A 15,050-nucleotide genomic window follows, 5' to 3' on the forward strand; every position below is an offset into this window, starting at 1 on the left:
TTTCGTTGCTGGTAATTGGTCTGTTTAGATTTTCTGTTTCTTCCTGGGTCAATCTTGGAAGGTTATATTTTTCTAGGAAGTTGTCCATTTCTCCTAGGTTTCCCGGCTTGTTAGCATATAGGTTTTCAAAGTATTCTCCAATAATTCTTTGCATTTCCATGGGTTCCGTCGTGATTTTTCCTTTCTCGTTTCTGATACTGTTGATTTGTGTTGACTCTCTTTTCTTCTTAATAAGTCTGGCTAGAGGCTTATCTATTTTGTTTATTTTCTCAAAGAACCAGCTCTTGGTTTCATTGATTTTTGCTATTGTTTTATTCTTCTCAATTTTATTTATTTCTTCTCTGATCTTTATTATGTCCCTCCTTCTGCTGACCTTAGGCCTCATCTGTTCTTCTTTTTCCAATTTCGATAATTGTGACATTAGACCATTCATTTGGGATTGCTCTTCCATTTTTAAATATGCTTGGATTGCTATATACTTTCCTCTTAAGACTGCTTTTGCTGTGTCCCACAGAAGTTGGGGCTTAGTGTTGTTGTTGTCATTTTTTTCCATATATTGCTGGATCTCCATTTTGATTTGGTCATTGATCCATTGATTATTTAGGAGCGTGTTGTTAAGCCTCCATGTGTTTGTGAGCCTCTTTGCTTTCTTTGTACAGTTTATTTCTAGTTTTATGCCTTTGTGGTCTGAAAAGTTGGTTGGTAGGATTTCAATCTTTTGGAATTTTCTGAGGCTCTTTTTGTGGCCTAGTATGTGGTCTATTCTGGAGAATGTTCCATGTGCACTTGAGAAGAATGTATATCCCGCTGCTTTTGGATGTAGAGTTCTATAGATGTCTATTAGGTCCATCTGTTCTACTGTGTTGTTCAGTGCTTCCATGTCCTTACTTATTTTCTGCCCAGTGGATCTATCCTTTGGGGTGAGTGGTGTGTTGAAGTCTCCTAGAATGAATGCATTGCAGTCTATTTCCTCCTTTAGTTCTGTGAGTATTTGTTTCACATATGCTGGTGCTCCTGTGTTGGGTGCATATATATTTAGAATGGTTATATCCTCTTGTTTGACTGAGCCCTTTATCATTATGTAGTGTCCTTCTTTATCTCTTGTTACTTTCTTTGTTTTGAAGTCTATTTTGTCTGATATTAGTACTGCAACCCCTGCTTTCTTCTCACTGTTGTTTGCTTGAAATATGTTTTTCCATTCCTTGACTTTTAGTCTGTACATGTCTTTGGGTTTGAGGTGAGTTTCTTGTAAGCAGCATATAGATGGGTCTTGCTTTTTTATCCATTCTGTTACTCTGTGTCTTTTGATTGGTGCATTCAACCCATTAACATTTAGGGTGACTATTGAAAGATATGTACTTATTGCCATTGCAGGCTTTAAATTCTTGGTTACCAAAGGTTCAAGGTTAGCCTCTTTAGTATCTTACTGCCTAACTTAGCTCGCTTATTGAGCTGTTATATACACTGTCTGGAGATTCTTTTCTTCTCTCCCTTCTTGTTCCTCCTTCTCGAATCTTCATATGTTGGGTGTTTTGTGCTGTGCCCTTTCTAGGAGTGCTCCCATCTAGAGCAGTCCCTGTAAGATGTTCTGTAGAGGTGGTTTGTGGAAAGCAAATTCCCTCAGCTTTTGTTTGTCTGGGAATTGTTTAATCCCACCGTCATATTTGAATGATAGTCGTGCTGGATACAGTATCCTTGGTTCAAGGCCCTTCTGTTTCATTGTATTAAATATATCATGCCATTCTCTTCTGGCCTGTAGGGTTTCTGTTGAGAAATCTGACGTTAGCCTGATGGGTTTCCCTTTATAGGTGACCTTTTTCTCTCTAGCTGCATTTAACACTCTTTCCTTGTCCTTGATCTTTGCCATTTTAATTATTATGTGTCTTTGTGTTGCTCTTCTTGGATCCTTTCTGTTGGGGGTTCTGTGTATTTCCGTGGTCTGTTCGATTACTTCCTCCCCCAGTGTGGGGAAGTTTTCAGCAATTATTTCTTCTAAGATACTTTCCATCTCTTTTCCTCTCTCTTCTTCTTCTGGGACCCCTATAATACGGATATTGTTCCTTTTGGATTGTTCACACAGTTCTCTTAATATTGTTTCATTCCTGGAGATCCTTTTGTCTCTCTCTATGTCAGCTTCTATGCGTTCCTGTTCTCTGATTTCAATTCCATCAATGGCCTCTTGCATTCTATCCATTCTGCTTATAAACCCTTCCAGAGTTTGTTTCATTCCTGCGATCTCCTTTCTGGCATCTGTGATCTCCTTCCGGACTTCATCCCATTTCTCTTGCGTATTTCTCTGCATCTCTGTCAGCATGTTTATGATTCTTATTTTGAATTCTTTTTCAGGGAGACTGGTTAGGTCTGTCTCCTTCTCTGGTGTTGTCTCTGTGATCTTTGTCTGCCTGTAGCTTTGCCTTTTCATGGTGATAGGAATAGTCTGCAGAACTGGGACGAGTGACAGCTGGAAGGACTTCCTTTCTTGTTGGTTCGTGGCCCTCCTCTCCTGGGAGAACAGCGGCCTCTAGTGGCTTGTGCTGCGCAGCTGCGCGCAGACAGGGTTTGTGCTTCCTGCCCGGCTGCTATGGAGTTAATCTCCGCTGTTGCTGTGGGCGTGGCCTGGCTCGGGCAGCTACTCCAAAATGGTGGTGTCGCGTTGGAGCAGGAGCTGCTGGGAGGGTATTTATCTCCATAAGGGGCCTCCCTGCTCCCTGCAGCCCAGGGGTTAGGGTACCCAGAGATCCCGGATTCCCTACCTCTGGATTAAGTGACCCGCCCTGCCCCTTTAAGACTTCCAAAAAGCACCGGCCAAAACAAAACAACGCCCACCAAAAAAAAAAAAAAAAAAAAAATTAAAAAAAAAAAAAAGGTGGTCGTTCGTTTTTCTTTATTCTCTGGTGCCAGCCTCAGGCCTCTGCTCACTGGTCTTTCTGCCCTGTTTCCCTAGTATTGGGGTCCCTATCCCTTTAAGACTTCCAAAAAGCGCTCGCCAAAACAAAACAGCAAAAAAGCAAAAAAAAAAGGAAATGGTCGCGTGCTTTTCTTATGTCCTCTGGCGCCCAGCCTCCAGTGCCTGCTCACTGTTCTTGCTGCCCTGTTTTCCTAGTATCGAGGGCCCTGCACTCTGGCCCGGATGGCTGGGGCTGGTTGTTCGGCAGTCCTGGGCTCCGTCTCCCTCCCGCCCTGCCTGCTCTTCTCCCGCCGGGAGCTGGGGGGAGGGGCGCTCGGCTCCCGCGGGGCCGGGGCTTGTATCTTACCCCCTTCGCGAGGCGCTGGGTTCTCTCAGGTGCGGATGTGGTCTGGATATTGTCCTGTGTCCTCTGGTCTTTATTCTAGGAAGGGTTGTCTTTGTTATATTTTCATAGATATATGTTGTTTTGGGAGGAGATTTCCGCTGCTCTACTCACGCCGCCATCTTCCGCCCCCCTGCTTAAACTTTTAAGTTGAATTTGACTATAGCCATATCCATTCTTTGTATGTATCTCTAACAGGCCTTTTGTATGCCTGGTACTCTGCCTTGAGTTTAGACAGTTCTTTCAGCTAAATGTGAATTCTTATTGAAGCTTTTTTTTCCCCTCCTGAAGATAAAAGCAGAAGAATCTACCATCTGCTACCATTCTCTCAAGAATGCTTGGTAACCTAGAATTATTTTGACTTTCTATATATTGTCTTTAAAAACTGACAGCAGCAGTCTCCCCTGCTGCCCCAACTTTTTAAGATATCTCATTTACTGTGCTGGGTATATAGACAATTAATGTGTAATGATAGACAGTTCTAAAAGAATTAAATGCAAAAAAGTGCTTTTACCTCTAGTTAACTCTGATATTTTCCAGAGGGCCCCTGGAACATGTCAGAGGAATTTTTTCTCATTAGAGAAAGTAGTTGACTAATTTGGCTTATTTATCTGATATATATATATATATATTTATATATATATATAATATATATATATACATTTATATATATAAATGTATATATATATATATACATTTACCAGGAAAGCACTGTCAAAGAGAATGATGCTAAACTTTGTTACTGACTGTTTTGTATTACAGAAATATCAGAATTTCCTTCTGTCAACTGTCTTACAGTAAGCTCTCATCAGATCTTTAACCATTGTCATTTGTAAGTCTTTTGTCATTTATAGTCACTGTTTTATTATTCCTAAACTAGTAAAGAACTGGATTTCAGCAGAACGTGTATTAGTTACATAAGATTACATAAACTAAAGAAAATGATTTAGTGTCTTTTTGTTTCAAATGTTGCTGATAAAGTGTTTTAAGCTTGTTCTCTTATGCTGACAACAGTTTGGTAAATGACTATCTTTATAAGCAGAATTGAAACATCCTTCTCTCTACCTGATCCCTACAGAGTTTAAAAACTTTCAGTGACTATTTTTGTATTCCATGGCAATATGTTTATTTGCACGAGTTCAATAAAAATCTGCTTTCCTTGTGAGAAGACTAATTAAGAACACTGGTTATACTGCCAGGGGTTTGACTGGAATGTCATACCTGAGAGACATGTGCATGGACTCAGATGTGAACAACTTTAAAGAACTAAGACTGACTGTATAAAGCCAACAAAGCCCCTTGGAAGAACTGGCCTGGTACCTTGCTTACAGAGTTCCCAGCAGCCTTACCAGGTGAGTAAGGAAGGTCACTTCCTGGCAGGTGCAGAGACCTCGAGAAGAGAGGAATTCATCCAGATCTACAGGTACTGCAGGCAAAGCCTGATGGCAAGTCTGGCTTGGCTGTCTGGCCTCAAGAGGCCTTTAAAAGTTCAATCTGAAATTCCTTACAAAAAGTTCCAGCAAAGCATATTTAAAAGAGCCTGTGTAATCAATTGCTCTTCTTGCTGCACTTGTGCAAATAATCAAGCCAGCTGTTAATTATTTTCTTAACCTGGTTACTTCTAATAAAAATGAGGGTGATTTTAGAGAAAAGTATTGTTTCAATAACGCAGCCTCCTTCCAGAATAGAAAATCCAACTCCAGATGTTGCTGCATAACCTAATAACACAATTTGTTTTATCTTGCCTAGAAGCCACAAAACTGCAAATAGTAATAGAAACAAAACCCAAAATAGAAGCGCCAGCCTTCTGAGACCCTCTCAAGTGACCAGTGATAGAGACCTAGCTGCACCCTTTACTGCGCCCTCTTCTCAGCACGAAGCAGCCAGAGCGGTCATCGCCCCTTTTCCCTAGCAGCAGCTAGAGTCTCTATCTGTAGAGGTGAGAATGAGACAGGGACCATAGGCTTAGACAGAATAAAGTGAGAGCCTCTGAAGAAAGCAAGGCAGGATATATGCAATCATAGCAACATAACTACATGCTAGAAACCCCCCTCCTAGTAAAACTATGTTGAACATTAAGCTCTAGAATCATTCTTCAGTGAGATCAGTTAATGTTCCTCAGATAAAGAAGAGTAGCACATGCTTTATTATGCTAATCATTTGTAATCGTGTATAAGATTCGCTTTAGCATACTAAAAGCCCAGGCCTATGTGCTGTCTTTCCTCCTTATCTAAATAATTTTGCAAGCTGAGAAACTGACTTAGCATGCAGACCCAGCTGTAGATGGCATAGTAAAAGGCAGGATTCTTTAGCAGATATACAATATCTCAGCCCACCTTAGAGGCTGGGCACGCAGTCTTTTAATGTGAGCCTGGACCAAAGCGCCAGTGTCCCAGAGAGAAATCAAGGCAGGAGATTATCTTTAATCAAGGACCCCTTGCCATCCGTCCTGAGCTAACTCACTCCTGCTGGTTATGCTATGATGTTGCTGCCCCTTACTACGAAAGTATAGCATTTGTTAATGCTCTCAACCAGTCTTCTGACCCCTCCCAGTGTAAGTGGCAGCAGAAAAGACCAAGACTCACTTTATCCTCTGTAAGTGGGCAAAGAACCTGCATTGGAAAAGTTCCTAAAACTTACACCTCCCTCTGCAACAGGACAGAAGTAATAAACACCATCCCAACTTATTATATTCCCCCATCTAACGGGTGGTGAGCCTGCCAAACCGGAGTCACTCCATGTGTTCATTCCCGGAAGTTAAGTAGTCCTACAAAATAGAAGAAGTTTAGGCATGTCATTCCTCCAACAAGGCGGACTGTGCACTGCCCTTAAAGAAGAATGTTGCTTCTACGTAGATCATTCAGGAGTAGTAAAAGACTCCATGGCCTAAGTTAGAGAAAAGTTAGCAAAAAAGAAAAGAGAAAAAAAAAACAAAACCAAGGGTAGTTTGAGTCCTGGTTCAACTCCTCGCCTTGGTTCACTACCCTCATCTCTATGCTAGTAAGTCCTCTAATAATCTTAATATTAATTCTAACCTTTGGCCCCTGCATCCTAAACCACCTAGTTACCTTTATCAAAGAACGCATTAGCACCGTACAAGTCATGGTGTTAAGACAGAACTATCAGAGCATTAACCAAACAGATGACCTCTAATTTCATGATTGAAATAGTTACAAAAAAGAAGAGGGGAATGTAAGAATAGAAATGTTAGCATAAGAGTAGCCATTTTAAGGGCCTAGAAGCCGTTTTCTGAGGTTGTGACTTAAAAAGAAAAACTGGAGCTGGGTAAGGCCTAGAAAAACAAGATAATCAATCATGAACACCGGAATAAGGCAGCGGTGACCCTTGGTCAGCTAACCTTGGTCAGTAAATCCTACATACCAAGCTTATCATGCAGAACCACCCTGACAATTGAGGGATGGTCTTATCCTGCTCTTGCCTAACCCCAGGATGTATGTCTGCCCTGACAATTGAAGAATGGTCTTATCTTGCCTAACCCCAGGATGTATGTCTTGCAAGAATAATGTATAGCTGTGGAAAATTACTATGAGTTAAGTGCTTTGAAAATGCTATATTAACCCTTGACTCTGAGTGCTCGGGGTCCTTGTTGAAACCCGCTGTGTCGGGCAGACACTTGGACCCCAGCTAGCTGGAATAACAATAAACCTCTTGCTTGTTGCATCGATCTGCCGTGGCCTTCGTCTCCTCACTGGGGGGGAAGCACAGACCAGAATAAGGCCATTGGGTCTTACAGGCCAAGTCGCCAAACCAGGGTTTAATACCTAACTAAACTGCACTTTCAACCTCCTACAGAAATACAGTCAGAAATTTTCTGGTCAGTATCAATGACATACTCTGTCACATGTGTTGTCTCCATTCCCCAAGGAATCCACTTAATAAGACCCTCTGTCCCCAGGTGAAAGTGACTTCACCCAAAATAATCCTTTTTTTCTGTTTATGACTTCCTTGTCCAGCCTTTAAAAACCTCTCCCTTTCTGCAGCCCTTTGGAGCACCTTTCTACTTTCTAGAGAGAATGCTGCCCAATTCATGAATTGTTTAATAAAGCCAACTGATTTCCTCATTTACTTGGTTGAATTTTGTTGTCTTAACACTTTCAACAACTATTCACAACTAGGTCCCTTAGCATAGTTCCTGGTTTAAGAAAAGCCTGTAGTGCCTCCTAATGGGCTAAAACCGTCTGTGAAAATGAGTAAAGGAAACCTCATTGAGAAAGGAGTTGGAAAGCCCTGAAGGCGAACCTGTCATGCACATACCACTCCTTGCAGCCTGCACAATGAGCAGGAAGGAGGAAGATCATTTTTATCTTGACAAGGGAAGACATTTTTCGTGAAGGAATTTTGAGACAGGTGCCCCGGCCTGCGGGACAAACGTAGGGTGTCGCCGGAGACGCCTGCAGAAATGAAACAAGCAAGGGACACAAAGCACGACCAGCAAGACAGGATGTCTGATCAAGCTGGCACAGTTTATTGTTTGCAGGCTCAATTTATACAGGTTAGCAAGGAAGGGGTGGGTCAGAAGATAATTGGACCTTAGATGGCGCCGGCGGGAAGGTGTAGAGGGGTGATTGGGCCTTGGCTGGCACCGGCGGGAGCAGAGGACCCGGAAGAGAAGCGGGGAGTTCGCCATTTTGTGGGTGGGGGCCCATGGGAGGGAGGTTTTAAGGGTGGGGCTTTCCCCTGGGGCAGAGGATGTTCTTGAGAAGCAGGGTGTTGGCAGGGTTAGAAGGCCATTGGAAAGAACAGAGGAGGAAACGTTGCTTAGCGATCTGACTGCAAGATCTATATTGATTTGGCTAGGAGAGCAGCTTTGCTTTTTCTAGGTTACTGCAGAAATGATTGCTGTTGTCTTAACTTACATAACTGGCATTGCTTAAAGTCCATAGGCTCGCTCCCAACAGACAGGGACCATAGATGTAGTCAGAATAGAGTGAAGGCCTCCGGAGGGGGCAGAGTGGGGATATCTGCAGTCAGAGCAATGTAACTACATGCAAGGAAACCCCCCTGCTAAAACTCTATGTTAAACATTGAGCTCTAGAATCATTCTTCAGTGAAATCAGTTAATGTTCCCCAGATAAAGAACAGTAGCACATCTCTTATTATGCTAATCATTTGTAACCATGTGTAAGATTCACTTTAGCATGCTAAAAGACCCAGGCCTATGTACTGTCTTTCCTCCTTCAGATCTGACAAGGTAATTCTGCAAACTGAGCAACTAACTTAGCATGCAGACCCAGCTGTAGACGACATAGTAAAGGCAGTGTTGTGCCCAAAGTCGCGAATCCCAGACCACCAAGGAGCCAACACCGATGCAAAAGCAAAGAGCCTTTATTCGAGCTAGCTAGAGCTCAATCTCTCATCTACACCAATGCAGTGGCAAGATGCCAGAGAAAGAGAGCGCGTTTTCCCCAGAACAAAGGTTTTATGGGTTTCCAGGGTGGTTTGGGAGGGTGATGGCCATGGCTCTGGCTGATTGGCTGGGCCTGGGGGTAGTTGGAGGGGGTAATGAGTCGTGGCTTTGGTCAGTTGGCAGGGTCTAGGGGTGGTGGGTGTACTTCTTGCTGACTGGAGAGAGACTAAGCTCCGATTAGCTGAAATAGGATCTGGGACCTTGCCCTTTCAGGCAGGAAGAATTCCATCTGGAAGATAAGATTGCATTTTAACACCCAGGAAGTTCAAGAGGCAAGATTCTTTAGCAAGTAGACAATACCTCGGCCCACCTTGGGGGCTGGGCAGGCAGCCTTTTGATATGCTCCCAGACCAAGGCACCGGTGTCCCAGAGAGAAATCATGGCAAGAAATTCCTTACAGTTAAGTTAATTTTTAATATTCAGGGACCACTTAACAAGTCCCCACCCCTAAGTATTTTCATGTTCTCAAAAAATTCTCAACTGCCTGTAAAACCCCCTAGACAACGCACCACTATGGACTCTCTTGTCCCCTCCTGGCGTGAGCTGGGAGCTCTGTCCTTTCACTTTATCTCTAAATAAAAGCCTGTACCTTTCTCTCCTACCTTGACTGTGAAGCTCATTCTTCAGCTCCGCAAACAAGAACCCCGGCATCATCTTGATCTCCTGTTTCTAAGAAAAAGAAGGAAGGTCCCTTCCTGCCCAGCAGCAATGCACTGACTTGCAGCCCATGAGAAACTGCCATAACCTTGAACTATGGATCTTCTCTCAGGAAATTTGTTCAAAATGACCTTCCTCAAATTTCCTAAAATATAATAAGCTGACTTTCCCTTTGTCTTGATAATGCTTCTCTCTCAGCAGAGAGACACAGCTCAGCCCAGCCATTCTGCTCTAGGGCTGTACCTGTAGATTGACTTGAAGCCATGGAAGTGTCCACAAGGATGGAGAGTACCAAAAATAAGACTGTGAGTCCCCACAGTGCCTTTTTATGAAAATAAATAATTTTATATAATATAATCTTAAGTAATGATATGAGAACAATCCATTTAATTCTTAACTATTAACTTATAAAAAAATGATCCTTCCAATGTGATTCAGTTTAGCCAATATATTTAAGAGTGTTTCAGACCTGAGAAAATGCAAAAATGGATTAGGCACTATACATTCCTTCAGAGATTTTATGATAATAATAGGGGAGGCAAACATCTCTGTAAATGTAATAAAGGCTTAAAGGATGCCATAATAAAAGCATGCCATAAATAGTACATGAACACTAAGACTCTAGCAGTTACTTCTTCAAACCTGTATTACCTGGGCAGTTCAATGGAGAATGTGTTGCTCTATGCCTTCTGTGGAAGTGACAAGAATGGACAGTAACAAAAACAAAGATAACTGATCTTTGAAAGGTGACTTTATTTTAAAAACAAAGAACAGAGAAGATGAGCAAGTACGTGGACAGGGCCAGTGATCAAAAACCCACACACACAAATACATGTATTAAAGTCTGTAATCTTAACTGCCAACACCACCCAGGCTCAAGGAAAATCTTTGATCACATACTTTAGCAGTTGTCCTTGAAACTGCTTTTGAATATCAGAAAATCTATGATTTGTGCTGCTGCTGACAGAGAAGGCCAACTTTGATTTGGAATTGGGGGGCATTTCAGGGAATAAGAAAGAAAACTTAATTCACTAGCCCAATTTTTCCTCAGATTGCATGGATGTAATAGATTCTTGCATAATGAAACATTTTGTCCCCAGGAATGTTGAGGATTGATTTTCTTGCTTCTGTTATGTACCCATCTGTGATTCTGAAAGGTGTTCACATCAGCATAGGATTTGCAACAGCTGTTCATGATGGTTGGAACACTTCACAGTATTACACAATATTACTTTCAAAGTATATTCATTCTAGACTGAACCTGCATAAAGAGTGGTATTATCTACTTTAGCAACTAGATGGACACGTAGCTAGAATTGTGAAGTTTAATTTCTATTAAAAAATCTGTAAGTTTAAGAGTAAATTTCAGTTTTAATACATTTTATTAAAACTGTTTATTATTTATATTTTGCTTTTTAGCTTTGATTATTTTTAAAGAAAATGGTTTTTTGGAAACTTAAATGAAAAACATTTTAGTTTGTGCTCTTGTATCAGACTCTATAAATAATAATAATCCTCTACAGATGGAATCAGAGGTAAGAGGGAAGGAAAATGAGCACCTCTGTATTTTCTCTGCAGACACTGAAGGTCAGGTGAACTGTCCGAGAATATTGCAAATGTTTACTAATGGCACTGTGAGAAAAAATGTAGAAAAATAAGTAAAAATGACTAAGGAATCACTAATTATTATTGGTCACTCAATGGGTACTAGAGAAATTGAGTTAGAAGGGAGAAAAAGGAAGAGAGAGGTGACTTGTGTGGGTCTGATAAAGACAGGGTGGGTCACTCATGGAATCAGCACCCCCAAGAATCCATATGGCTCTTTGGCATGACATGGTGTTTAATTTAGAATGCCTGGAGACTGGATAAAAAAGGTCTTTTTTCCTTCATACTATATGGTCTTTGGAAAGGTCACCTGTACACATCCTTATAGGCCAACTTTAATTAAGTCCACCCAATCTCAAATATTTTAGTCAAAGAGCTGAAGTCCTTTGAAGAAAGAAGCCTCTCAGGATACCAGTAAAACACCTGGAGATAATGCTGTTTAGAATAATAAGCAGTTGACCTGGGTTTTCTGATGGCTTGAATGATGAGATTAATACTGGAAATTAATTCTCTGATTTGCCTTACACCAACTCAAGCCATCTTAGCCTACCACTAATGACCTGGGAGCAAGTAACTTCCTCCAGCTTGTTGAAAGTCCTGTAGCTTCATTCCCTGTAGAACCCTGACTCAGAGGATACAAGTGCTGCATTTCAGAATACAGTCTTTCCTTTGCAAAATGGAAAAAAAGAAAAGAAAAAAGGAGAGGAAAGAAAATAAATTTAAGATGTCCCTAGGAACTAAATGCTTCCCCGGATTCTGTGTTCTCTTTACTGTTTGACTTCACAGAACATGCCAATTTCCAGAAAATAACTCAGGCTGAAACCCAGTCTTTTAAGCTACAAAGTCTTAGGAGGTTTGTGTGCAGCTCCCCCTGCAGTCCCAGCCAGTGTCACTCAGGGCACAGAAGTACTGGGTGAGTCTCTCCAATGGGCTGAGGGTTTTTCTTCAGGTGGAAGGAGGTTTCATTCCTCTTCAATTTGGCCTCAAAACGTTTGATGCCTGAAACAAGGCTGTTCCCAGACGTGTACTTCAGGAGAAGCTGGGGTCCTTGGTTGGGGTATTGCACGTACCAGAAGAGAGACAGGGGAACAGAAGACAAGTAGTTACATCTCCAGGTGTTCTCTTTCAGAGACGGTGATGCAGCCGTCGGGCTGGGTCCCTGTCTGGCCTCTGGTTCCTCCTGCAGCATCAGGGCTGAGTCAGTGAACCCTACTGAAACAAAGGTCTCTCTACAGAGCCAACCAGAACAATGTTCCATTTGTGAGCAAGTGAGTGAATGGAATGGCACTCACTCAGGAAATGGATCACCCCACAGATCAAGGTGAACACCAGTGTCATGGTCAGGAAGCAAAGAGGCAGTGAGCTCCTTTCTAGAAGATTCCCCACAAGCAAATGAAAGTCTCATCACTGAGAGCTTGAATCTAGATTGCTCTGAGGTTTAGGAGGAATGAAAAGATTTTAGGTTTTTTCTTCTTCTTAAAAACACTGTAGGGACTATAAAGGAAAAGTTGCTCTCTTGACAAAACTGTTTGCCCCTGGTGCCTGAGACTCTTCATGTGTCATTGTGTTAAAAATGCTGTCAGAACACTTGTTTAAACTGTAGGAAAGAAGGTTTTTATGAGCTTATACTGATCTTACACAGAATAGCCATTTCCAATATAGGCAACAACGCTCTCCAAGAGCCAAACAGAGACTAAGGAGATGTTCACAATTTTTGTGTAACTTCACCACCTATCTTGCCTTTGTATGGTTAAATTTCAAAGAATTATGATTATGTACAGACGAGGATTTATGTTTGTGGACCCTGAAACTTATAAAATGTTTTTTTCCAAAGGAACACAAAATTATGGATAAAAAGTTGAACACAAAATTATTTTTAGAATGAGAAATAAAATCACAACAAATCACAAATTTTATAAAACAAATTCCACAAATATCATAAACTCTAGATAGATAAATGAATAAAATTGGAGATTAAATGACATTAAATGCAGGTGATTTACATGCACAGAGATTGGTCTGCATACACTGATGAAAAGATATTTAAAACAGAAAGTTGATTAAAACATATGATCCAACTATAGCTGTCTACAAGAAACTCATTTCAAATATAATATAGGCATGTTGAAAGTAAATATATGGAAGAAGATATATCATGAAAACAATCAGAGGAAGGTAGTAATGGCTATATTAATATCAGGTAAGGTAGATTTCTGAACAAAGAAAATTACCAGAGACAAAAAGGAAACTTATATAAAAAGGAAAAATTACCAAGAAGACATAGCAATCCTAAATGTGTATGCACCAACCAACAGAGCTGAAAAATCAATGGAATAAAAACTGATAGAACTAAGGAGAAATAGACAAATTACAGTTAGAGATTTCAATACCCCTCTCTCTACCACTGGTAGAACAACTGGCCAGGAAATCAGCAAGGACATAGAACTCAACAACACCATCAACTGTAGCCAGCTGTACCCAACGATAGCAGAATATGCATTCTTGTTATATGTCCGTGGAACATATACCAAGTAAGACCATATTGTCAGCCATAAAATAAATCTCAACAAATTTAATGTAAAAGAATTAAAATCATAAAGAGTATGGTTCTTCAAAAAGATCAGTAAAACTGACAAACTTCTAGCAAACAAAAAATGGGAAAATGTGAGCAGGCTAACTAGAAGTAGGGCATCCTACATGATTGGTTGGGGGTGAATATTTGTCTTTATCCAGTAGGTGCTGAGTTGGATGGATCTCCAAAACATTATGCTAAGTGAAAGAAGCCAAACACAAAAGGCTACATATGATTCCATTTATATGAAATGTACAGAATAGGGAAATCCACAGTGCGGAAAGCAGGTGAGTGGTCACCAGGGGCTGGGGGAGGAGAAAACGGTGGGTAACTGCTTAATGGGCATGTGATTTCCTTTGGCGGTGACGGCAAGGCACTGAAACTAGATAGAGTTGATGGTTACACAAAATTGTGAATGTACTAAATGCCACTTAATTGCTCACTTTAAAAGAATGAATTGCTTGGCATGTGAATTAATCTCAAGAAAGCTATTATATAAACTGAAATTGATAAAAATCTAAAGATCAGAGAATGCACAATTTAACTTCAGGTCATTTTATCAGGTGTTTCATATTTAATTGCTTCTATCTGGAGAGAGGGTCGATTTCGAAAACCCCTTAATGGAGAAAGGTTCCTAGCTTCAACACAGAACCCGTGGTTGGAGCCCCAGCCTAGAACATGTCACTGGAGTTTGAGTGTTGGTGACAGATGCCTGTTATGTCACCAGGCTGAGAAGTTGCAATACATAGAGTCTTTGTTCATCCACTTGCTTGTTCTCTCTGATTTGACTGAATTAACAACAGAGATGTGAGTCCTTTCCCAGGGTCCTGCCTAACCCACTGAAGGCTGTAAATAGCGCTCCCCTTGTAACTGCAGTTGAGAACCAAGCTGTCTCCCTCTTGGACATTCAAAGCATCAGAGCTCTGCTTCCCCTCCTGTGACTGCTCACCCTTGTTCAGAAAGGGAGAGGGACTGGTTAGCGGCTAATTATTCTTGGGATATTACTTTAAAATGTACTTTTTCAGTCTCCACAGAAACTGCCAGAAAATCATATCAGTACTACTCCCAAGCATCCTCTCTTCTCTAAGGAGAAATGTCCCGGGGTTTGCTCTCTCTTGCCCATTTCCAGACACCTTTGACTCACGGGCTAGTTTTGACCAAAGGAGGAGCAAGCTCAGGGATCGGTCCATTCTTTCTGTCATTTAGGCTCACAGAGAACTGTTCTTAGGTCTGTAATATTGACAAGTGCTCACAAGGTTAGGGATCTGCTTTGCTATCTCATGTGTTCAAACATTTGTACAGGAAACATAGAGTCAGCCCAGCCCATCAGAGACAAGTCACACGCCTCCATACTGCTCTGTGAAGAACAGGAGGTGGAAATGGAAACACTGCCAGCTCAGGACCCACCCAGCACTGCCAGAGAAATATTTCTCTCTCCTCCTTCTGAATGAAAACAATTTTTGAAATATCAAATTTGTAGAATATAGCCAAATCAGTA

The 15,050-nt window shown here is 41.3% G+C and overlaps 1 protein-coding gene across 1 annotated transcript in view; it reads right to left on the minus strand.

Annotated features, from left to right (window-relative positions):
* The window catches only part of LOC118913449 (T cell receptor alpha chain MC.7.G5-like), a 582,985-nt gene extending 570,354 nt beyond the window's left edge, over window positions 1–12,631 (minus strand). The window contains exons 1-2 of the mRNA XM_057489042.1: window positions 12,619–12,631; window positions 12,273–12,380 (exon numbers count right to left, since the gene is read on the minus strand). Of these exons, the coding sequence (XP_057345025.1) occupies window positions 12,273–12,380; window positions 12,619–12,631 (121 nt within the window). The remainder of the gene's footprint in view (window positions 1–12,272; window positions 12,381–12,618) is intronic.
* Window positions 12,632–15,050: the final 2,419 nt, after the last annotated feature.

The sequence above is a fragment of the Manis pentadactyla genome, chromosome 11 (genome assembly GCF_030020395.1).
Source record: "Manis pentadactyla isolate mManPen7 chromosome 11, mManPen7.hap1, whole genome shotgun sequence".
In the NCBI taxonomy this organism is placed as follows: Eukaryota; Metazoa; Chordata; class Mammalia; order Pholidota; family Manidae; genus Manis; species Manis pentadactyla.